Source organism: Dipodomys merriami, unplaced genomic scaffold, assembly GCF_024711535.1.
Source record: "Dipodomys merriami isolate MVZ:Mamm:240054 unplaced genomic scaffold, mDipMer1.0.p SCAF_11, whole genome shotgun sequence".
NCBI classification, from domain to species: Eukaryota; Metazoa; Chordata; class Mammalia; order Rodentia; family Heteromyidae; genus Dipodomys; species Dipodomys merriami.
Genome location: NW_027202382.1, coordinates 15537552 through 15563286, shown reverse-complemented (window position 1 = coordinate 15563286; position 25735 = coordinate 15537552). Strand labels below are relative to the sequence as shown.

The 25735-nt window shown below is 40.6% G+C and overlaps 1 protein-coding gene across 8 annotated transcripts in view; it reads left to right on the top strand.

Moving 5' to 3' along the window:
- The window catches only part of Rnf38 (ring finger protein 38), a 121132-nt gene that overhangs the window by 58220 nt on the left and 37177 nt on the right, over window positions 1-25735 (top strand). The window contains exons 1-2 of one of the 8 annotated variants that reach the window (XM_070009919.1): window positions 4472-4576; window positions 16949-16996. The exons of 1 other annotated variant lie outside the window; for it this stretch is intronic. Coding sequence is in view for 2 of the 7 variants with exons in the window: in XM_070009867.1 (XP_069865968.1) it covers window positions 16949-17098 (150 nt within the window). In the remaining 5 variants the exon portion in view is untranslated. Of the gene's footprint in view, window positions 1-3988; window positions 4066-4468; window positions 4577-4821; window positions 4960-16948; window positions 17099-25735 lie in introns of those variants that run through there. 6 more of the 8 variants (XM_070009911.1, XM_070009867.1, XM_070009876.1 and 3 more) reach the window with 6 other exon arrangements.

The following is a 25735-nucleotide window of genomic DNA, read 5'->3' as shown; positions in this document are numbered from 1 at the left end:
GCTGTCCCTTAGCTTATTTGCTCAAGACTGGCACTCTACCACTTGAGCCACAGCTCCACTTACAAGTTTTTGGTGATTAACTGGAAATAGGAGTCTCAAAGACTTTCCTGCACAAGATGACTTTAAATTCTGTTCTCAAATCTTACCCTCCTGAATAGATATTACAGATGTGAGCTACCTGTGCCCAGCTAAACTCCATATGAAAACAGGTTTTTAACAGAGGACCAATAAGAAATCATCTTTTTGATGTATAAAATGTCTTTTTGATGGGGGAGGGGTGGGAATCTCACTTTTTTTGTTTTGATGTTGAGGGAGAATTTCACTTAGGTAGACCTGGCTGGCTTTTAACTCCTGAGCCTATTATCTCAGCCTCTGTATTGCGTACTCACTAAGTCCAGTGAAAATAACAAAGTTAATGTCCCAAGTGCAAGCAAAACTTTCTTTTTCCTCCCTGCTTTCCCCTTATATACTCAGGATCTAACGAGGCTAGGCTAGTGCTCTGCCACTGAGCCAATTCCCTATGATGGAAGATGTCCTGCTTAAACAACCCACAAACCCTAAACCATTAGTGTAGTTAAAAGATTTAAAGATCAGAAAAATTAATGGTGTATTAGTATGTTCTGTTAGGAATGGTCCAGTAGAGAAAAAAATAATATGATGGTATAAAAGGGAGAGGTAGAGTTTCTAGTGCACATCCTGAGGTGAGAAAAGCAGCTGCCTAGCAAGTGCAGGCCCTGAGTTTAAACGGTTACCACCAGAGGGTGGGAGGGAGGCAAGAAGGTGAGATTTAGAATTGAAGGACAGAATAACTTTGCTTACTTGGTCATCACTTTAAAATCCTATGAAATTTCTATAGAGCAGTGGATGCTTAGATTAAGTTTGTGGTGGCTGCTTTTAATTCTGTTAGAACGGCAGGACATCAGGATAGACAACTTCAGAGAATCAATGTCAGGTCTATTTGAAGACTCATCAACATTTTCCTGTTTGGCAAACAATGTTTTGATACATTTTCAATTTAGAAGGGTACTTAAATGACTTAAGTACTTTCACAAGAACAGTCTCTCAAGGCTGGTAGTAAAAGCAGTTCTCAAAAAAAAAATTCTTATCACAGCAAATACTTTGAATTCTGTATTGTCCTCTAGCCTCTAGCTTGTAAAACTGACTCTTAATTCAGTAGTTTTTTACTAGCCACATTCCAAGTGCTATAGCCATATGAAACTAGCTACAGCTCTCTCTTTTGGATAGTACAGATATTTAACATTCCTGTTACTGCAGAGAGTTTTGTTAGATAGCTATTCAACATGGCTTTCTACCTTTGTGAACAGACAACTGAGCAACTATTCTGATATAGTTTTCACCTGCCACATTAGCTTGTCAAAAGTGAGCCAACTTAGGGAGTGAAAAAAAAAAACACAAAAACTAGAGTGATCCACCTTAAAATCTTTGGGTCCACTCTTTGGGTCTTATACCAAGAAATTTGGTTACGAATTTTGGTTAAGAAATTTGAGAAGAAATTACAATTTCAAGATATTTCACCTGGAATTTTGGCAACATTGTTTAATCTTGATGTTTAAGACCTCAAAGTCCTGAGGTTCTAAAGGAGGTTGCCTCACAAAGGGTTAGCTGAAAGTTGGCAGAAGCTCAGAGATTCACTTAAGAGAGAGAGAGAGAGAGAGAGAGAGAGAGAGAGAGTGTGTGTGTGTGTGTGTGTGTGTGTGTGTTATCTGCTTAGACTAGCACTTGAGGAAGCTGCCTTATATAATTAAGTGGCTCTCAAATGGTAACTATCTTTACTAATTTTTTTTTGGGTCCGGTCATGGGACCTGAACTCTGGGCCTGGGCACTGTCACTCAGCTCTTCAGCTCAAGGCTAGCACTCTACCACTTGAGCCACAGTGCCACTTCCAGCTTTTTTTCTTTTTCTGCTTATGTGGTGCTGAGGAATCGAACCCAAGGCCTCATGCATGCAAGGCAAGGGCTCTACCACTGAGCCATCTTCCCAGCCCCCCTTTACTAATTTTTTGTAGTCCCTCCCATCATACAGCTTATAATATGAAGGAAAAGCTGTGGTGTGCATTGTATAAAGCAGCTTTTTTTGGGGGGGGGGGTCCGGTCATGGAGCCTGAACACAGGGCCTGGGCGCTCTTCAGTTCAAGGCTAGTGCTCTACCACTTGAGCCACAGCACCACTTGGGTGACTTTTTTTTTGTTTATGTGGTGCTGAGGAATCGAACCCAGGGCCTCATGCATGCAAGGCAAGCACTCTACCACTGAGCCACCTTCCCAGCCCCATAAAGGTGCTTTTTAAATGAGATTCTAATGGAAGATCTTTAATAAAGGTGGATTCACCTTGGAAGACTGGCAGAGAACTCGGAGAACCAGCTATATAAAAGGGTTACATGATGGGGATATAACCCCATTATTGGGACTGGGTGAGGGGAAATAATTAATGGGGGCCTGTTATCTCATTGCAGCTTCTCTTTATTCTAGAATTGTTGATGGGTGGGAATGTGGCATACTGGTAGAGTGCCTGCCTAGCATGCATGAAGCTCTGGGTTCAGTTTCTCAGTATCACATAAACAGAAAAAGCCGGAAGTGGCACTGTGGCTCAAGTGATACGAGTGCTAGCCTTGAGCAAAAGAAGTTCAGGGACGGTGCCCAGGCCCTGAGTTCAAGCCCCATGACTGAAAAAAAAAGAAAAGAAAAAAAAAGAATTATTGCTGGAAATTTGATTCGTCATTGCTAGGCACCCTATTTTGTTTAGGGCATTAGAGTTAGAAACACAAGAGTCCTGATGTTCAGTCTGGTATAATGTACGCAAATAATTACTATATAGTGTTAGCAGAATGTAAAAGGTTGGGGGAGCATCTTGAAACATCATTTTGGCTTTGTTCCTCCATTTTGTATACGTGAGACAGCTGAAGTCCAGGGTTAAACTAATGCTTCAAGTAGTAGAACTGAGGGGCTGGGAAGGTAGCTCAGTGGTAGAGTGCTTGCCTTGCATGCATGAGGCCCTAGGTTCAATTCCTCAGCACCACATAAGCAGAAAAAGCCAGAAGTGGCTCTATAGCTCAAGTGGTAGAGCTCTAGCCTAGAGCTAAAGAGCTGAGGGACAGCGCCCAGGCCCAGAGTTCGGGCCCCACGACCGACCCCCCTCCCAAAAAACAACAACAACAAACAAAACTGACTGGTCCTTATTTAATTTTGCCTTACTACCTTTAAAATATGATCCTCTGATTTTACTATTTGTCTGAAAAAGCCCACCTTACTGGGTACCCATGGCTCATGCCTGTAATCCTAACTATTCAGGAGGCTGAGATGTGAGGATTGCCATTTGAAGCCAGCTTGTGCAGGACTCTTTTCACCAATTAACTAGCAAAAAGCTAAAAGTGGAGCTGTGCCTCAAGTGGTAGAGCACAAACCTTGAGCACAAAAGCCCAGGGACACAGAGCTCAGGTCCTGAATTCAAGCCCCAGGACTTGCACATAAAAACAAAAACTAGTCCACCTTATCCATACTGTCCTCTTGACTACTTAGCACTCCTTCACACCAGTACCACTCAGTGTTTTTCTTGATCAGGAACTAACCCTGTTGCAGTCGTCAATCTTACTTTACATTCCTCAGTAGTCCGAGTAACTGTCAGGCGGTTAAGGTGCTTCAGAGTCCTACAATTTGGGTTGGAGCCTCCTTGTTCCACTGTGAGATCCTCATGTATGCACAAAGATTCCTACTTCTTGGGACATATGAATACATGCATGGTGAAAAGTGAAGCGAAACGACTGCTGTGTTGTAGAGTCGCAGCCGCAGCATTAAAGAGAGTTAAACAAATTGGGAAACTCCGCCCAGCCACTCAGAAGCTGCGGTGGCTAGCGCTGGGGGCGGGCCGAGGTTAATTCGGGCGGGGTTGCGCAGTAGTGCTGCGCGACGGGCTCTGTTGCCGGAACTAGTGCGAGTCGCGCGCCTGGTTGAGGGAAGCCCCGCCCCCGCTGGGTGAAAACAAAGGGGGCTTGGCGCGCCGAGGGGAAGGGGGCGGAACGCTCTAGCTTCCCGAGAGCGGCGCTCGCTAGGTTCGTGTGGGCGAGGGGCGGGGCGAACAGAACCGGGAGGGGGAGGAACGCGCGCTCTCCTGTCTTTGGCCTTGTAGCCAGGGGAGCCGCCTGCGCGCGCAGCGCAGAGTAGTGCGCCGGCGCGCTGAAAGGCTGGGTCCGCGAGCACCCGGGCGGGGTGGGGCGGGGCGCGGCGCGGCGGGGCGGGGCCCCTCGTGCGGAGGTGCTGGGCTAGGTTGAGGCTGGGGCGGTTGGGACGCGGGGCTGAGAAGATGGGGCCTCCAAGGCGTTAGTCGAGTCTGTTAGCTCTGTGTGTAGCCGGCGATTCCTGTAGCGGCCCGTGTGATGGTGCCGGGAAGAAGGAAGCGCCGTGACAGCGCCTCAGTCGGAGCCCAGGTTCCGGGAGTGAGGAGGCCCGGGGACGGCGGAGCTGGCGAGCTGGCCACTGGCTGGGCAAGCGGTCACAATAGGAGGCAGCGGCCCCGAGAGGAGGCGCGGGAGCAGCCCCGCAGGGCTGAGCCTCCCCTCGCAGGTACTGGCCGCTGTGGCCGTTGGTTGGCCCGAGCGCGAGGGCGGGACGAGCGGCGGGCGGGCGGGAGCCTTTCGAGGCCGTACCCGGCTGCCGGGAGGAGGCTTGGCCCGGCAGCCCGGCACTCTTTGTTCCCGCGGTGGGAGCGAGGAGGTGCGGCTGCAGTCAGTCACCCGGAGCGCCGGCCGCTGCCTCCTGGCCAGTGGCCCTATTCTCCCTCCCTCCCTTTTAGCCGAGGCGCAGGTGAAATGATGTCACCTCGGAGAACGCAGAACCCGTTCGGAAGGGTCCTTTCTCGCGACCTTTTGCCCCCTCGGGTTGGTGGACAAGCTGCGTTTAGTTCTCAGTGCATGGAAGTTCTTCTTTTGAGGGCTGAAGAATGAGAGGTTGGTTTTTGAAACGAGAGTTTTTTGAAGGCCAAAGAATAAAGTTTTTGTTTCGTGCATGCAGATTGTTGGGACAGCGCTTTTCTTTGTGTTGCAGAATTGATGTATGCTATTTAGTAAAAGTTGAGCATGCTAGTTCTCTCATAAATAGTAAAAGTAAAATACATCGTATGAATTGCTTTTATTGCTTAAGCAGTGGACTTAACATGAAATTTTAAATGTACTCAACGCTCTTATGCTTATGTACGATCGTTACCTTAAAATTCCAAGTTTACGGGGTCCTATTTAGCCTTGATTGCAGATGCTATTGTAATAAACACATTTGCCATAAGTTTTTTTTAAAAAATAATCCTTTCACAGTTTTTGTAGAGGTCAAAATAGTTTCTGTTTTGGGTGGAACTCGAATGGAGGAAATAGAATTTGGGTAGAAATAGCAATGCAAGACCAAATATAGGTATCACAATGGATGCAGTAAGGTTAAACACAAAATCAAAAGGTGAAAAATTTAACCATTTCTCCACTTCCTCCTGGCTCATATACTAAATTTATTTCACCTCCTGAAAACTAACTGTGATTCTGTTCATTATAGGAGGGTTCCACTTTAAAGTTGTTTCCTATCATTTTCTGTAAGACTTTCCTAAGAGAATTGGAGGCCTTTACTGCTGTTCTGCCACAGACTGGTCTTGTGGGCCTCAGCTCCTCTTCTGAAAGAATTGGACTTAAAAGAGTTAGACTTAAGTGGACTCTTCACCTCTGATACTTCCTTTTTTTTTTTTTTTACAAAAGGTAATTTGTGTTCCTGTACTTGTTAAAATTTACATATTTATTCTGTTCTTGTATCTAAACTAAATGTACAAGTATTAGTCTTTGGATTGATAATTTTATCCACTAGAAAAACCTTGGGTAAACAGATTTAACTGAATCTATGACCATCATAATGTATAGTGTGGATCCGTTGTTTCTCTTTTCCAACAGCATTGAATAAGGTTTTTAGTTATGTTACATTATTAGGCTGTTACTGTTTGTGCTCACTTTTTACTAGAGAAGTATGAATGAAAATGAAAGTCTCTAAAAGGATTAGGTAATAAAAAGATTTCTAATTTGTTCCATTAGTTTCTCTGTCTTGTGTTGTCTCTGGTTTGGATAAGATCCACTGTTTGTAATTCATCTTACTAGAATAGAAAGGTAGTTCTTGATTAGTCTTGATGGTATGTGGCATGGTATGTGGATGTATTTATTTGCACCATATAGTTTGTCTAGTTTTGTTTATCATGTCCTAGTGAGGACATGTTAAATACCTAATATGACATTGTATGGAGGAGATAAGGCAAATGTTTAAATTCTGTAATAAGTTAATGACAATGGTATTGGGAGTAAACAGATGAAGAAGGGTCAGAGAACAGTCTCATTTTCTCTCAACTTTTGGATCTTTTCATGTTCCTTTGCTGCATATGTCTCACTTCCCAGCTCCTTATTGTTATTTTATGAAACTCAACTGAGAAAAGGAAATGGGGGAGCCTATTTTCTCCTGCTTTTGTGATGCTTCTAGAAAGATGCAAGTCTATTTAAGTTTGCCTTAACTCAAGAATGGGAATAATAGCTGGATTTTAGAAATCATTATCCTAAATCTGGATAGTACTGATCTTGAGGTGTAGCAGTCTTTGAATAGGTTTTCCCTCATAATGTCTATTGACATGTCATGCCCTCTTCCTATGGGAACTTAAAATTTGTATTTACCCCATAGAGATTTACTACTTTAAGGATTTTTTTTTTTTTTTTTTTTTTTTTTGTCGGTCGTGGGGCTTGAACTCTGGGCCTGGGCGCTGTCCCTCAGCTCTTCAGCTCAAGGCGAGCGCTCTACCACTTGAGCTACAGCGCCACTTCCGGTTTTCTGGTGGTTTATTGGAGATAGGAGTCTCACGGTCTCTCCTGTCTCTCCTGCCCGGGCTGGCTTTGAACCGCGATCCTCAGATCTCAGCCTCCTGAGTAGCTAGGATTACAGGCGTGAGCCACCAGCGCCCGGCTACTTTAAGGATTTTTATTTGAGGTTTTGATTTCTCTTTTTGTGGTCCAGATTAAAATTCCCCTCAAGCAACACATTTCTTTTTGTAAGAAGGTCTGGAATGGCATAGGCAGAGGGCTGCAAGGTTTATGGAGGGAGATGTGCTGCCATATAGCACAAACGTCTGTGCAAAACCCCTCAGCTTAGGTAGGATCTTAAGCATATATCATGGGTAAAAGTTACTCGGAGATATTGATAATGTTCACTGAGCTTACCATATTTCACAAATGTAAGAGGTTAGAATTCTGTGTTATCCTGAGGAAGTTACTGATTATACAGGCATAATAAAGTACACCATTATTATTATTATTATTATTATTATTATTATTATTATTATTATTATTATTATTATAGAAAAAGTCTGATCCTCATCTAACACAGTGGAAATGGTGTTTGTGTTGTCTCATCCACTTACATCTGATGTTTTTTGTATCTGTAATTATGTGTGAGCACATATACTTGGGTACTGGTAATTAAGCACTATCCTTGAGCGTTTTTGCTCAAGACCAGCACTCTACCACTTGAGCCACAGCTTCCCTTCTGGCTTTTTGGAAGTTTTTAGGAGATAAGAATCCCATGGACGGGCTGGGAAGGTGGCTCAGTGGTAGAGCGCTTGCCTTGCATGCCTGAGGCCCTGGGTTCGATTCCTCAGCACCACATAAGCAAAAAGAAAAAAAGCCAGAAGTGGCGCTGTGGCTCAAGTGGTAGAGCGCTAGCCTTGAGCTGAAGAGCTGAGGGACAGCGCCCAGGCCCTGAGTTCAGGCCCCACCACCGGACCCAAAACAAAACAAAACAAAACAAAGAATCCCATGGACGCCAGGCGCTGGTGGCTCACGCCTGTAATCCTAGCTACTCAGGAGGCTGAGATCTGAGGATCGTGGTTCAAAGCCAGCCCGGGCAGGAGAGACCATGAGACTCCTATCTCCAATAAACCACCAGAAAACTGGAAGTGGCGCTGTAGCTCAAGTGGTAGAGCGCTCGCCTTGAGCTGAAGAGCTGAGGGACAGCACCCAGGCCCAGTTCAAGCCCCACGACCGACCAAAAAAAAAAAAAAAAAGAATCTCATGGACTTTCCTACCCTTAGCTGGCTTCAAATAGTGATGGTTCTTGGGGGGGGGGTTGTTTTTTTTCTGCTTTTATCTTTTTTTGGGGGGGGGGTCCAGTCGTGGGCCTGAACTCTGGGCCTGGGCGCTGTCCCTCAGCTCTTCAGCTCAAGGCTAGTGCTTGAGCCACAGCGCCACTTGTGGCTTTTTTCTTTTTGCTTATGTGGTGCTGAGGAATCGAACCCAGGGCCTTAAGCATGCAAGGCAAGCTTTCTACCACTGAATCACCTTCCCAGCCCTGCTTTTTTCTTTTTGATTTAAGAAAGAGTTTATATAGTACAGACTAGCCTTGAATTCATAATACTGCCTCAAAGTCCTGAGTGCTGGGATTACAGTCATGAATTACCATGTCCAACTTTGATTTTGTTTTTTAAAGTCAGAAGCATAGTTGATCAAAGGTGGAGTTTTTTGTTGGAGAGAGGTGCTGGGGATATCTCATTCTTTGTTGGAGAGAGGTGCTGGCGATATCTCAGTCTTAGAGGGCAAATGTTCTACCACAGAATTACCTCCCAAGTCCAAGCTCTGCCCCCACCCCTCTATTTATTGTGGTCGGTCATGGGGCCTGAACTCTGGGCCTGGGCACTGTCCCTTGTCCCTGAGCTCTTCAGCTTAAGGCAAGCACTCTACCACTTGAGCCACAGCACCACTTGAGATTTTCTGGTGGTTTACTGGAGATAAGTCTAACGGACCTTCCTGCCTGGGTTGGCTTTGAACCATGATCCTCAGAGCTCAGTCTCCTTAATTTAAATTTTATTGTACAAATGATGTATAGAGGGGTAACAGTTACATAAGTCAAGTAATGAGTTCATTTCTTTTTGAACAGTGACATACTCTTGATCCAATGTAGTACTACATACTCCAGTAATAAAATTCTTTTGAACTCATGTTTACTAAACAGAAAAGCTAGAGAAACATATTTACCTTAGGCTCAGTGATACAACCCTCCTCAAAGCAGCATTGAAGTTTAGATTCATCCTCAGAATGGGAAATGAGGATATTGTAGCAAGGGCCATTGCACACATAAGTATTGATGGTTTACCAATTAACTAGAATGGGGTGCCCGTAGTAGGCAACAGCTAGCTCAGTTTTTATAGATGATTTTCAAGTGACTGAATCAGATGTGTTCCACTTTCCTAATCAACATTTTCAGCCTGTCTCCTGAACCAAATTTGTTACAAATTCACGGCATAAACTGGAAAAGTGAGCTGTTCTCTTATTTGATTAGTTTGGAAGATTATGATTTCACCAAATGTAGTTCTCAATATGCTATATGTCAGTTTGACATTGTGTTAAATTTGATGTGTTTTCCTTGGGTGTGTTCATCATCTATTGACTTCATTCTTTTTTGGGGGTGGGGGAGTCCGGTCATGGGGCCTGAACTCTGGGCCTGGGCGCTATCCCTCAGCTCTTCAGCTCAAGGCTAGCGCTCTACCACTTGAGCCACAGTGTCACTTCCGGCTTTTTTCTTTTTGCTTATGTGGTGCTGAGGAATCGAACCAAGGGCCTCATGCATGCAAAGCAAGCACTCTACCACTGAGCCACCTTCCCAGCCCCAACTTTATTCTTTAATCTTTATAGAGACTTTATAAGTTTCCTTTCTAATACCTCTAAGAAAAATTTTATCTCACATTTATGAGGTTTCGCATATATGTATATACACACATATTTATGAGGTCTCGTGTGTGTGTGTAATTTACCTAATTTTATGCTTCCATAACAGCATATGTACTTTTTAGTTTTGCTGGTCCTGGGGCTTGAACTCTGGGCCTCGGTGCTGTCTGTCCCTCAGCTACTTTTGCTCAAGACTAGCATTCTACCACTTGATCCACAGCTCTAGTTCTGGCTTTTTCTGTGATTAATTGGAGATAAGAGTATCATAGACTTTCCGCCTGGGTTTACTGTGAACCATGATCCTCAGATCTGAGCCTCCTGAGTAGCTAGGATTACAGACGTGAGCCACCAGCTGCCCGCAGCATAGGTACTTTCATTTCGAGTTTTTGATAACTTTTACAGTTTGTCAAAGTATACTGCGATTAAAGACTACTAATGTCGAGCCTAAGGGCTGGCTCTCCCAGCGAGCATAAAGCTCTGAGTTCAACCCCCAGCACTACCAGACGTAAAAAAGTAGATGCCTTGCCTGTCTGTCTGCCTTGCCTGCTTGCCTGCCTGTCTTCCTTATTATTCTTTTTTTTTCTTTTTTGATATTAGAGATTGAACCCAGTACATTGCACTTGCTAGATAAGCACTTTGCCACTAAGCTACATCCCAGCCTTCTTTTTTTTCTTTCTTTCTTTTTTTGGGGAGTGGAGTGGAGTGGTTGTTGTTATAGTATGTGTGCCAGTCCTGGGTCTTGAGCTCAATACTTGGCTACTGTCCTTGAGTTTTTGTGCTCAAGTCTAGTCATCTAACACTTGATCCACAGCACTACTTCTGGTTTATGTTATTGTTAATTGGAGATAAGAGTATCACAGGCTTTCCTGCCTGGGCTGGCTTCAAACCATGATCCTCAGATCTCAGCCTTCTGAGAAGCTAGAATTACAGGTCTGAACAAGCCACCAGTGCATGGCTAGGGTGCGTGTGCGTGCGTGCATGTGTGCGTGTGTGTGTGTAGTTTGTAGACAGATTTATTACTGCAAGGCATTTCATTAAAAAGTATGGTTGTGGGGCTGAGAAGGTGGCTCAGTGGTAAAGTGTTTGCCTAACGTGCATGAGTCCCTGGGTTCAATTCCTCAGCACCACATACACAGAAAAAGCCAGAAGTGGCACTGTGGCTCAAGTGGTAGAGAGTTAGCCTTGAGCTGAGGAGCTGAGGGACAGCGCCCAGGCCCAGAGTTCAAGCCCCATGACCGAAAAAAGAAAAAAAAATTAGCACTTGCAGCCTTGGAAATAGTGAAAATAGTTGGCTTTTTAAATCATTTGGATTTGACTTCTTCATTTACAGATGCCATGACTTGAATGTAGAGGAGTACTTGCTAGAGGCATCACTAAGCACCTGACTCTTCATTTAGTGTTTTGTTTTGCTTTTGTACATTTGATTCTGATATAACTGCTTTTGATCAGTCCTTTTGTTGTTAGTAACAGTGAACCCTCCTCTCCACTTCCTCCCAAAAAAAATTCCCTGGTGACTAATACCATTTTCAAGAAAAGTGGTTTGGACCTTTGAGCAACTTTTGTTGAAAGTATATTTTTTTATTCCAGCAAAGAAGCCAGGTACTTGCAAACCCTTTTTATCTGATCTTTATGGGAAGAGGAGATGAATAAAGAAAAGCTGTCAGAAGCAATTTTAGAAGGAATGAGTTCTGGACAGTCTCTTAAATCTTCTTGTTTTTAGCATGTGATAAATACTCCAATAAGAAAAATGAAATAGTTGATTATATTTATCAAAATAGAAAAATCACTTAAAAGTGTCCTAAAGTAGTAAAGTTCTGGTGCTTAAAAGGTTAAAGCTGTTTCTATATATATATTAGTCTTTGAAAGTTTTTTCCCCTCCAGTTATGCTGGGTGAATTAAATATTAAAAATGAGAAGCTCTAGGAATTACAGAATGAATCTCTTACTAGGTTTTTTTTTTTTTTTTGAAATGTTTAGTAGTTGCCAGGATGGAGAAAAATATATTTGTGTCAATAATTGGATATAGTATAATAATAATTTTAACTGGTAAAGAATCAGTGAAAAGGAGACTTATAAGGAAACATGTTTTTGTAGGTAGGCTCTGTGCAGTTCCACGTTAGCCGTGCCTCTAACCATAGTTTATTATTTTAAACTAACTTTTAATACTTTTAAATAGTCCCTGTGGAGTGGCTGATAGTTGGGTTGACTAATCACAGTGTAGAGGCAAACATTTATTTTAAAGTACCTTAAGTGACAGGATGGCTTTGTGAATTGAGTACCCAGTAGACTTGGTTTTAAATTATATTTTGTTCTTTCTGAGGTGTGTGGCTTTAAGTTAGTCACAGTTACTCTGTCCCAGTTCCTGGGATGAAGTTAGCCATTACTAAATGGAGATTTTAAAACTGCTATACTACTTAAATGAAAATACCTTTATAGAGTTTTAATTTGTGTGTGTGCCTGTGTGGACTTGAACTCCAGGCCTTGGAATCTCGCTTGACTTTTTAGCTCAAGACTGGTGCTTTATTACATGAGCCATACCACACCTACCTTTTCGCTAGTTAGTGGAGATAACAGTCTTACAGATTTGTCTGCCAACCTGGTTTTGGACTGTGATCCTCAGATCTCAGCCTCCTTTGTAGTTAGGATTATACGTATAAGCCACCAGCACCCAGCTTAACTTATATCTTTCATAGTTAAACTTCTTTAGAAACTTTTCCTTCAATGTAGTATAATAAATTTTATTCCCATTGTTTTCTATTGTTTAGTAGGAATCCTGGTATGACTATTGATTTATTGATATCCTGCATAATATAGCAAGACTTTTGTTTTTTGTTTTTTGGGGGGTCTGGTTGTGGGGCCTTAACTCTGGGCCTGGGTGCTATCCCTCAGCTCTTCAGTTCAAGGCTAGCACTCTACCACCTGAGCCACAGCACCACTTCCAGCTTTTTTCTTTTTGCTTATGTGGTGCTGAGGAATCGAACCCAGGGCCTCATGCATGCAAGGCAAGCACTCTACCACTGAGCCACCTTCCCAGCCCAAGACTTTTTTTGGGGGTCGGTCATGGGGCCTGAACTCTGGGCTCAAGACTAGTGCTTTACCACTGAGCCACCTTACCAGCCCCTAGCAGGACTTTTTTTTTTTTTTTTTTTTTGGTCGATTGTGGGGCCTGAACTCTGGGCCTGGGCACTGTCCTCAGCTCTTCAACTGAAGGCTATCACTCTACCATTTGTGCCACAGTGCCACTTCCTGCTTTTTCTGTTTATGTGGTGCTAAGGAATTGAACCCAGGGCCTCATGCATTCAAGGCAAGTACTCTACCACTGAGCCACCTTTCCAGCCCTAGCAAGACTTTTAACTGAGGGAGAATCAGTGAAAAGTTTTGCTGAAAACATCTAAGGTCCTCACTGTCTTACTGCTGTCTACTCTGGCTGGAACTGTGATTTCTTCCGGGACTTGTTCTCTTCCAAGCCTACTAGTTGTTGGTAGAATGTGGTTTGCCTAGTGGTAGGACTTTCCCCTATTTTCTTGCCAGTGTAACTTCCAGTTCCCAGAGGGTGCCTTCTATATGTCCTCTTCATATGTCTTCTAACAGTGCAGCATCTTTTTTGAAGGGTTGACTGTAGACCTTCTTAGGAATGGCCCAATTCCTCTTATAAGAGCTTTCTCTGATTAAGACAGGACCTAGGGATAATATCTTTCTTGATAAACGTAAAGGCGACTAATTCAGAATCTTTATTATTTTTAAAATCTCTCCCATTTTGAGATACAATTTAACTTAATAACCAGAATAGATACTATCATATATACTTTTTTCCTTTGCCACATACAAGGGATTGGGGAAGGATTATAACAAAGAAGTGGGGACAGCTTGTGTAGGTAATATACCACATATATACACAAAAATATTTGATTTTATCTTGAGGGTTTGTCCCTGTTTTCTTTGTGGGTAGCAGTAATGTGGAAATTGAACCCTCACATTCTCTAGACAAGTATTCTTCCACTTTTAGGCACACCTAAAACCAGCTTTGTGCTGTTTCTTGCCTTTTTAATCAAGGCAAACAGTCTACCACTTGAGCCATGCTTCAAGTTCTGGCTTCTTGCTGGCTAATTGAAGATAAGTGTATCATAGAGTTTTCTACCTGGGCTGGCTTTGAATCTCTGTCCTTAGATCTCAGTCTTTTTGAGTTGCTAGGATTACAGGTGTGAGCCACAAACACTGGCTTACACTGGCTATTTTTGAGGTAGAGTTCTGCTTTATGCTTAGCTGTGGTCCTTCTATAGGGCTTTCTAGAGTCACTGAGGGGATCAAGCAATGAATGCTTCCTGCCCAGCAGTTGCGCTCCCTCTGTAGCTGTGTTAAGATTTGCATGCCACCACTGGAGGGCCAGCCAAGATCTTCCATCCCTGCCTCCCAAATAGGATTAAAGGAATGAGCTTCTCGCTTGTTCCAGACTTAATTATACAATTTGAATATAACTACTTTGAACTATATTATTTGTTCTTTTATAGACAAGTGGAGGAAGTTATTGTGAATAGGAGAGGATATGCTTGATAATTATTAAGAGGACCCAGGGTGCCAGTTTTTATTTATATATGACTGAAAAGTTAGATTTTCAAGTAGCAAATTGAAAAGCTGAAACCTGACCCTGGTTTCTGTTTTTCCAGCTAGCTACTTGGGACTTCTGATTTATAAGACTCATTGGGCACGATTGTTGAAGGCAAATGCACTTATTGAGACAGTACAGGCTAGAAGCTTGGCTCCACCTTGACAGAGAGCCTAAGTGTGAAGCCCTGAGTTCAATTCCTGGTAATGCTAACACACAGTACAAGATTTCTTACTGTATAAGTTAAAAGTGCAGAAAGATGATTCAGCCTACTTAAATAGGCCATTTTGAGAGAGAAGGTTGAGTTGAGAAGTCAGGAATGTAAAATAAATGTCTCCTAATAAAATCTTGCTTTTTTTAATTTAAATTTTATTGTTAAGGTCATCTACAGAGGTGTTACAGTTATATAAGTAAGGTAATGAGTATATTTCTTTTTAAACAGTGTTACCCCCTCCTTCATTTTCTCCCACTTACCCCACCCCTTTCCCCCCTAGGTCTTACTGTTATCTTCAGATAAGACTGTGTTCTAATTTTTGCATATTTTATACCATTTAAATATTATACTATAGTTGGCTGCTTCTATCTGTTTGTCTTAATGCCATCTTGGGGCTTAATCTCAGGGCCTGGTGCCATCCCTGAGTTTTTTTGTTCAAGGTTAATTAATGCTGTACCATTTGAGCCACAGCCACAGCTTTACTCTCAGTTTTTGGTGATTAATTGGAGACAAGAATCTCATGGACTGTGGACTTTTGTGACTGGGCTGTCACTGAACAGTGAGTGATTTTCAGATCTCAACCTCCTAAATAGCTTAGAGTTATGGGCATTAGCCACCAGTATCAGGCTTTTGTTTTGCTTTTTAATTAAAATATGATCATTAAACATAGATGGGATCCATGTTTTAATCTTTGTATCTTCTTTCCCTTAGATAAAACTCTTGGCTTCTGGGAAGCAGTCAATAGATATTTCTTGATTCAGTAATGCATACTTCCTCATAGTGATAATGGATACTGGGATATTTATTTTTGTGGTGGAGAGATAAGCCCTAGCTTATGTCCAGAACATTTTATGTAACAAATTAACAAATAACTAAAGTTCCTGTCCTTATGTGTTTTGATTTTACTGGAAATATTTTTACTCTTACCAATAGACCTGGCTATTTCCCAAGTTAATAGCAAACCAGCAATAAAATTATAAAAGAACTAAAAGAAGGTTATTATAGAAATATGCTAATTAGCATTTGGCTTCATGGTATCTCTCCTTTTCTCTTGGTTTCTTTTTCATTGTCCAGCTGTTCTGAACATTTTACCATTTCCTCACTACACTGTTGTCTCTTGCTATTACATGAACATACCACTTAGTGCTTGCTATCATCAGAGTATTTACATTTATACAGTGAATTCCCTTTGTTAAAAGTAGGAAACCATGCCTTTTTTGTTAGTGCCTGTCACCTAAGGACACTTAGAATGAAATTCTTAAAGCAACAGTTTTAGAGCCCATAATTTTTAGTTTAGAGACAAGTCCATAGCCTCAACCTAAGGAGAAGAGACTTCCACTGTTATAGTCATGTGATAGTCATCATTTTTAGAATGCTACATAATGAGTTAAAGGGGATTCATAGTCAAGCATTTGAAAGCTGTCTTTTACTTTGGGTTTATCTTGTTCCTTAATCCTTAGGAAGGTTGCTGGCTTGGGTTTTGCTGCTGTTGGTGGTGGTGTTTTTTGTTTCTTTGAGACAGGGTAGCTGTAGCTCTGTAGCTCAGGTTTGCTTGGAACTCCTTTTTTGCCCTATGGAGTGCTAAAATTGCTAGGTTTATAGAATAGTGTGAACATGGTCCCAGTTAAATATGAGGTGGCTGAATGTCATGGTGTACAGTCATAGATACCATAGGGATAGAAGTTTTACCACAAATGCTATGAAGTCTGTATTCTAATGCATGATCATTTGAAAGGTTAACTAAATGTGCAATAAGAAAAAAAATAGTCTAGAGAAACACTCAATATGTACTTAAGGTATATGATTTTACTTTAGGGTTCTTTTTTGTTTTGTTTTTGTGCTGGTGCTGGTGCTTGAACTCAGGGCCTGGGTGCTGTCCTTGAGCATTTTTGCTCAAGGCTAGCATTCTACCACTTGAGCCACAGCTCCACTTTTGGCTTTTTGTTGGTTAATTGGAAACAATAGTCTCATAGACTTTCCTGTCCTGGATGGTATCAAACTGTGATCCTCAGATCTGGGCCTTCAGAGTAGCTAGGATTATAAGCATGAGCCACTGGCACCCGGCTTTAATTCCACAAAATTTTTTAAAACTTGCAGTCTGACCTTTAGGATTTTAGAATTAATGCTGACTAAAAGGATAGCAATAGATACTTGGGGGGGGGGGGGGAGGACTTGTTTGGAGCTGTGCTGTTTTGCCTTAAACCTTTTTGCAAGTGATCTAGTGTTAGAGGCAACCTTGGACACTCATCTGTTTTATGTTTATAGTTAATTTTTCTTTCCAGTCTCTGCTAACTCATCAAGTGCTAGAAAAATCTAGACTGTCCTTCATTAGGCATAATTCTTCATATTGGTGTGGCTAGCCATGAACTATCCTTTTCTTCTCCCTCTTTTTCCCAGATATCTCCCGGGGCCAATTCAGCACCTCTGCCTGGCCATCCTAACAAGGTGATTTGTGAAAGGGTGAGACTTCAGAGCCTGTTTCCTCTTCTCCCAAGTGATCAGAACACTACAGTTCAAGAGGATGCTCACTTCAAAGCTTTCTTCCAGGTTCTTATATATTTACCCTTTCCCTACATAGGGCTGAAAGTAACAGATGCATTCTAGATTGCTTCTAGGGAGGCTTAAAAAAGAATTCTTAATACCATCTTCTTATTTTGTAATGAGAATAAGTATTCTTCTTACAGGACTTCTTCAGTGTAACTTTCAGTCAGCTTTTCTGAAGAACATTTGTCTTCCTCTTGAACTACTGTTAATTATCTTAATTTGACTTAATCTTGTTTTTTTTAACATTTCGTCTTTATTACTTGTCTTACTTAGTAAAAGAATTTCTATAGAAAAATAGATGATACCAAATATGTGAAGGTTTGTTTTTGTTTTTGTTTTGTCTGTTGTGGGGCTTGAACTCTGGGCCTAGGCGCTGTTCCTCAGCTCTTCAGCTCAAGGCTAGCACTCTACCATTTGAGCCACAGTGCTACTTCCAGTTTTCTGAGTGGTATTGGAGATAAGAGTCTCACAGACTTTCCTTCCGTGCTGGCTTTGAACCTAGATCTTCAGATCTCAGCCTCCTGAGTAGCTAGGATTACAGGTGTGAGCCAACAGCATTGGGCAAATATGTGAAGTTTTTAAGAAAGGAAAAACGAAAGTGCATAGGCATTTTTTACAGCCATTGCTACTTACTTGCTTTTAGTGCCTAAGTTTCACAGTAATATTTTTCTGAGAGAAAATGTGGTTCTATTTGCCTTTGCCTATTTTGAGATCTATAGACAAAATGTAACCTGATTTATTTTAAGACAAAAGCAAGCTGAAAATAGATTAAAATAAAAGTATCATTAGGTTATTAACAAGAATTCTCAGTTGTGTTCACATAAATCATCACTACTAATTTTCTAATTCATAGTCTTAAGAGAAGAATGTTTTAGTAATGGACGTCACTGTTGCTATTAACACAGAATAAACCAAATTTATAGAATTGCTCTTGCATGGTAAGCTTGTGGGCTAAGGCATGTGTTTGTATATATATTAACCTAAGGTGTTAAGATAGTTCATAAACAAGACTAGATCTTTCGGATAGAGGTAGCTCATTTTCTGTTTGTGTAGGAGTGACAAACCTGACTTAAAAGGGTAAGGATCACATTGTTGGACATGTGAAATTTCTGGGGTACTTGCTTAGGTCATCCAGGGCTCTTTAATCTTGTTTTTTTGTTAGTATTATGCTGGTTCTTTGCTTTGCATGTATTAAGTGGGTTTTTTGGTTTGGTTTGGTTTAGTTTGGTGGTGCTGGGTTTTAATATAAGGCCTCATTCTTGTAAGAAGTAACCATTCTGACCACTTGAGGCATATAGCAGCCACAACAAAAACAAGCACTAGTTCTAGATAAGGAGATAGGTTTTGAAAAGCTCACCAAGAAGCCCAGTGATATCCAGTTATTGATGGAACAGGGATTCAGATCAGACCTTTATCTGTATCTTGTCTACTATACATAGTCTCTAGAAACCATCAAGTATTTCTGCAGCACACATGTTGTAAATTCTTAACAGGTAACACTGTGTTAAGAGGCATCGCTATCTGTATTGAATTGTATGGCATATTGACCATTTTGGTTATAGCTTCAGTCTGCATGCAATAGCATGCAGATAAGTAATAGTTGACAAAAGGGCTTAATTCTTATGATTCTTACCAGTAAATACTTATTTTTACATTTTCTATGTTTTTTGAATTCCCTTTGAGACTTTTAAGCATTAACTCAACATTAACTTTCAAATTTAGAAAGTAGCTACCAAATGCTGTTTCTTCTGGGGTTTTGATTCTGGTGATGAATCCATGCTCTTAAATGCATTAAGGATGTATTTTACTTCTGAGTTATACCCTCTAGCTCCTGGGTTTTAACAAAAAGTAAAAAGAATTACTGTTGCTAGGCACTGATGGTTCTTGCCTCTAATCCTAGCTACTCAAGAGGCTGAGATTTGAGGATCACTGTTCGAAGCTAGCCCAGGCAGGAAAGTCTGTTAGACTCTAATCTCCAGTTAACCACCAAGAAAACCCAGAAGTGGAAAAATGGCTCAAATGGCCTACCCAAGAGCACAAAAGCTCAGTGACAGTGCCCAGACCTTGAAGTTCAAGCCCCAGGACCAGCACCCCTCCCCCTGCCAAAAAAAGGTATCACCATTAAGTGTGTTTTTCTTAGTATTAATTTAACAAATGTTTTCACTAATTAATTTATTAATTTAACAAATGTTTTCACTCCCCTACCACTGCTCTGCATTAAAAAAGTAGAACTTGTAGACCTTTTGAGTTACTGATATCTCAACTAATTCTCAAACCAAAATTGGGGATAATTTATTAGTTTCAGCTATACCTCTTACCTTTAACTGGTAATAATGGGGATTGAGGTAGATCTTGGAGTTGGTTATCAAGCACTGTACCACTTGAGCCATGTCTCTTAGCCCCTTTAAAAATTGGTTTTGTGATTCAGGTCTGTAATCCTAAACTTTAGGAAACTAGTAAATGTTGTGAGTTCAAAGCTAAATTTGGTTAGGCCACTTTGAACTACAGAGTGATACCCTGTCTCAAAAACAAATTTAAAAACCACCAAAAACAGAAAAATTATTACTGCTGGGCACTGGTGTGTGTAATCCTAGCTACTTCCAAACTTTTTTTTTTTAATGTCAGTCGTGGGACTTGAACTCCGGGTCTGGGTGCTGTCCCTCAGCTTTTAAGCTCAAGGTGAGCACTCTACCGCTTGAGCTACAGAGCCACTTCCGGTTTATTGGTGGTTTATTGGAGATAAGAGTCTCACGAAGTTTCTTGCCCAGGCTTCCTTGAACTGTATTCCTCAGATCTCAGCCTCCTGAGTAGCTAGGATTACAAGCATGAGCCATCAGCACCCCGCTGCTTCTGAAGTTTGAGGCTTGTGATTTGAAGCCAGCCCAGGCAGGAAAGTCTTACAGACTGTTATCTCCAAGTAATGACCAAAAGGCTGAAAGTAGAGCTGTGGTTCAAGTGGTAAGAGTACCAGCCTTCAGCAAAAAAAGCTAGGGGACAGCACCCAAGACTTGAGTTCAAGCCCCAGTACAGGCATTACCACTACCACCACCCTCCAAAAAACAACTTGATTACTACATGAAAAGGAAAATTTACCCAAGCCATTTCCTTTGCTTGGGAAAAAACAACCTTAATGTGTTTTGTGCTTTCTTGTCCTTGGCCTAACCCAAGTATCTTCCTTATAGCTCTACTTCCCTTCCTTTTAGATTAACTGTTTTTGTTCATTTTATATAGACTTAACCTTACTCTTGCATTACAGACTTAACCTTACTCTTGCATTTTTTTTTTTTGTAGTACACCCTTTCTGTTTCCTTACCTTTGGTAAAACTCTTTGAGAACTCCCTCAGCATCCTTTTCTAGGGATTAAAAAAAAAATTACCAGTTCTTATCCCACGGTAAGCATGAGCTTGCCTGAGTATGGCTTTTGACTTTGTCTCGGAAGTAGAGTAGTCATGGAAAAAATAGAAAGTGTTAATCTTCTGGGTCCTTACTGTTGTTTCTGACTTCCAATCTTCTCACTGAACAAAAAGCTTGTTTCTGAGCTATTTTGTCATTCACACCCAGTTTACTAATTTTGTCACCTTTTACTAAAAACTTTTGTGCTTCTTTTACACAATATTGTATTAATAATCCCAGTCAGGCCTCTGTAAAAGGAATTCTGGTGTTTTCAATTTTTCATGCATTAGTTTTCAAATTATAAACACCATCCAAACTAACAAATCAACCATTACCAATACTTTCAAACCTCCTATATGGCATTCTATCTTATATATACCTGCTGTCCTATATCTGTGTCTGTATATCTGTGTTTTAGGTTAAATCACTGGTTAGTATCCCTTTGAATTTTTGTCTGGTTTTGCTGCATATATAATATGCTGTATTATTTAATTTTATTTCCAAACTTAAAGTAGATTATATACTTCATGCACTTTGTTGTTGTTGTTGTTGTTGTTGTTTTGGTGCCAGTCCTGGGGCTTGAACCCAGGGCCTGAGTACTAGTGCTCTATTACTTGATCCACAGCTCCACTAATAGCTTTGTGTGCGTGTGTGTGCATGCACTCGTGCACTTAATTGGAGATAAGAGTCTCATAGATTTTTCTGCACAGGCTGGATATGAACCACAGTCCTCAGTTGTCAGCCTCCTGAGTAGGATTTACAGGCATGTGCCACTGGCATCCAGCATGTACTTTTTCTTTTTGAAATCCATTTCTATTCTTGTTTGTGGCTGTGTTATTTGATTCATTTTAGTGCTCTTCTACTATAAGTATTTTTAACGGACATTTAAATTGTTTTCTTGTCCCTTCTCCCCCAATTCCTTTATTAAGAAATAATAATAGTTGCAAGATTCAAGTGAAGGGGAAACAATATGCTAACTAGTTTGCCAAAGGGGTGATCCAGTAGCTTCTGTCACTTTGTTTCCACCGTGGTCCACAGCTATGCGGTTTCCCCATTTCTAATAAGCCAAGGCACAAAACCTTGAGTTTCTTGAAAGAGTGTTACTACATACTGAAAATAAATATTTTGATGAAAATATTGACATTTTCATCCTCTTACTTTGTCATTTACTGTTCCTAAAAGAGCTGAGCTGTTGATAGGAAGCACATCATTTTAGTCCCATTCATTGCTTTTTGTATGACATTTTCACAAAACCTGCTTTGGAAGCTGAAAAGCACTGATGGTTATTGATGGTTATATCACACCATAGGAGGATTCAAGCGCAGAGAGAGAGAGAGAGAGAGAGTGTGTGTGTGTGTGTGTGTGTTAAATACTAACAATGAAAAAAAGGGAAAATAAAACACCACAGTCATTTCATGGAACTCTTCAGTTCAGGACAAGCTTGTGAGTCCATTGAGCTCTAGTGACAGTGGCCAACAGCATAATTGAGCATGGTTGCATGCAAGCAAGAACATGAACACAGAACAGGGGAGAGGAGTGTTTTCCTGGATGGGATATGACTGTCTTTTATGTCAGGGATACTGAGTTTTTGTTACTTCTTTACTATTGTTACAAGCAGTATTACCATGAATATTGTATTTTTCTTGATACATATTTAGTTGGCATTTTAATGTTTCTATAGAAGTGATGACTGTATTTATTGTTCATAGAAGAGGTCCTCTAACCACTTGAGCTACATTCCTAGTTCCTGTTCTTTGCAGAGTTAGTTGGAGATAAGAGTCTCTTGGATTTGTCTTCTAGGGCTGGCTTCAAAATTTGATTCTTAGATCTCAACCTTAGTAGCTAGAATTACAGGAGTGAGCCGCTACATTAGGCCTCTGAAATTTTATTTATTTTTTGCCTGTCAAAGGATTTGAACTCTCAGCCTGGGCACTGTCCCTGAGCTCTTCAGCTCAAGGCAAGTACTTTATCACTTGAGCCACAGTGCCACTTCCAGTTTTCTGATGGTTTATTGGAGATAAGAGTCTCATGGGCTTTCCTACCGGGGATAGCTTTGAACTACTATCCTCAGATCTCAGCCTGAGCTAACAATGGAGCTAACAACACCCAGCTCTTTGATTTTCTTAAAAGAAACAGTAACTTTGATCACTCCCTCTTCCCCCAGCAGTATTGGACTTTTGTATTTTTACCATAGCAAAAAGTAAAATTGTCCCAGGTGCTGTGGCACTTTCTATAATTTTAGCACTTAGTAGACTGAGACTCTGCTCTCTACATTTGTTATTTAAGATGGATTAAAATTTAGTAAGAATTTGCTGTTCATGGGTCATGTGCTGTTAGTTATAAATGAAAAACCTCATGTTTTATAGGGAAAAAAGTGGGGGTTAAAAGGAAAATTGTGGATGCTAGATCGTTCTGTATTTAAAAGGTGTAAGGTCTGAATAATGATTGGAGAAAAAATATTTGAGTACTTTGCTTGACTGCCTATCATAGCTACCTTTTTGCTCCGTTGGGAAGGAAATTCTTGGGATGCAGCACTGGTGATGAAGATCAACATTTTAGTATACTAGAACTTGATGATTGTAATGGTAATGGGACATGAGATGTAAAGGAGGCACTGTCTAGGAGTGGAGGAGCAAAGGAAGGGGAGGAGAAATGAGACGCTGAAGGGTGAATAGAATCAGCATTTTTTATACACACACACACACACAACACACACAACACACACACACACACATACACACACACACACACACGATAACATAATGAAACCCACCAAATACTGTTTGGTAAGGAGAGAGGAAAAGGGAGCAATGAGAACATGGTGGACAGGATGAATTTGTTCAGAATAGACTGTGTACATGAATAGAAATATCACAATAAAAGATCCTCATTACAGAAATAAACCAGAAATAAAAACATATTAGTAGAACTTGGAACTTGTTTTTATTTGGGGGACAGTTTGACACAACACCTTGCATTTTCAAGACTTAGATAATGTACCTGTTCTTTGTGTAAGGTTTTTTTCCCCCTTCACTAGGTTTTCTTTGATCATAAGCAGTATTTTTATTCCACTGTCAGGTTGTTTTTCACTTCTAATGATGTTTTGTTTACAAAATGGTTAGGGTTAATAGCTGTATAACGCTACCATCATTTTATCAGATTGTTATTACTAAGTATAAAAACATAATTTATTGCCTTCTTCCTGTATTTGATCTCTAAACTTATCAATATTCTGTACTATAGTATCTGCATACTGTTCTGTATTGTAGAAGCACTAATTGTACCTGGTTTAAATTAACATTTTATAGATTTAAGTTACTATTTGGTACTTTGATAAGTTATTTCACTGGAATAGGATCAACAAGAAATTTGAATTTTCCCTTGAGAATTTAAGCATTACATGGAATCACTTTAAAAATGCCACTTCTTGGGCCTTCAGACTTTCTGAATAAGAGACTAAAGTATGGCCAACAACCAGATATTTATAAATCATTGGCATAGGACTGTTTCTACAGTTTTAATTTCTGAGCATAGGCAGTAAAAAGTTAAGCTGCGAATGTGAGGAATGAACTTAGATTTAAATTCTCAGGAAAGAAATCTTTTGCTCAAATTCCGGAAAGAGTAGACATGTTTCCTTGTTGATTCTCTATACTTTTCTGCTTGAAAATTTTGATTTCATGAAAGGAAGCTCAGCAATGCCTTATCTTCTATTCTTCCTGAAAACTATAAAAACAATAGATGGGTGCTGGTAGCCCCTGCCTATAATCATACCTACTCAGGAGGGTGAAATCTGAGGATCGAGGTTTGAAAAGCCAACCTGGGGCAGAAAAATCCATCAGACTATTATCTCCAGTAAATCAGCAAAAGAAAGTAGAGGTGTGGCTCAAGTTGGTAAAATACCAGTTTTGAGTGAAAAAGTGAGAGTGTGAGGCTCTGAATTCAAGCCCCAGTACAGTATATGTGTGCATAGATACACACAGAAAGAGAAACAAAAAAAAAGATGTTTTCCTGTTTCTGGATCCTTCAATTCCTCTTTTTTTTTTTTTTTTTTTTTTTTTTTGTCTTTCTAAGTTCAGCAGTGCATTTAAATGCATTTGTTGTGTGTAAAGTACTATTTTCAGAGTGTGGTATTGTTCCAGAACTCTTTAGAGTTACTTTACTAAAGTTTTACAATGCTTATTCTCTGTAAATGCAAGAGGTGCTTTTTTTGCTCAAGGCTAGCGCTCTACCACTTGAGCCACATCTTTACTCCAGCTTTTCTTTTCTTTTTTTTGGGGGGGGGAGGGAGAGGGAGTAGTTTAGTGGAGAATAGGAGTCCCATTGACTTTCCTGTCTGGACTGGCTTCAAACTGCGTTCCTCAGATCTCAGCCTTCTGATCAGTCATGAGCCATCACTGTCTGGATTAATAATTATTTTTTATATACTTTTAAGCAGCAATACAAAGGAGTTTCAATTCAACATGTCAGTTCATGCATCTTGATCAGTGTCATCCTCTGCATCGTTATGATAGAAGAGCTCTGTACTTAAATTTTACTAACTTCCAAATTCTTAGTCATACAGTTGCTTTTTGTGTATTTTGAGAATTTTGCCACGAAGCCTAGGCTTGACTCAAACTTGACATCCCAGGACCTGAGATTATAAGTACGAACTACCACTTCTTGCTCATACTATTGTAATCCATTTGATATAGGTCATTTTTCTTAGAACCCTCTGACTTCTTGCTGTAATTTGGAACAATTATTTTTCAGATTTTCTGAGCTACCATTTCTATAACTTTTTTTTTTTTTTTGGTCTTTTCTCTTTTGGTACTGAGGATCCAACCTGGGCATTGCACTTGCTAGGCAAGCACTTTGCCATTGAGCTACATCCCATTGTACTTTCTAGTTTCATTGTACTTTTTTTTGTCTCCTACAGATCTTGTTCAAGTAAGAGAGGAGGGAGTATGTAAATTGTTCTTTGTAGGTTATACCTTCTATACCTTCCCTTTTCCAGAAATAGGATTTCTTTGGAGTTCCCAAGAGTTGTAACATTAATGAGGGGCATGATGAAGTCATGTTTTCTTCTCTTTAAGTATCCATCTTGGTTTCCTATTACTTTGAGTGAAATAAGGTACACTCTCATAAACTAATAAATAGCCATCCCTTTACTTCCTATCCTTTGTGTCTTCCACCCCCTTCCCCCATCAGTGTGAAAGCATCAGAGTACAAAAGGGTGTAAGGAATTTTCCAGCTATCTTTCCTTACCTC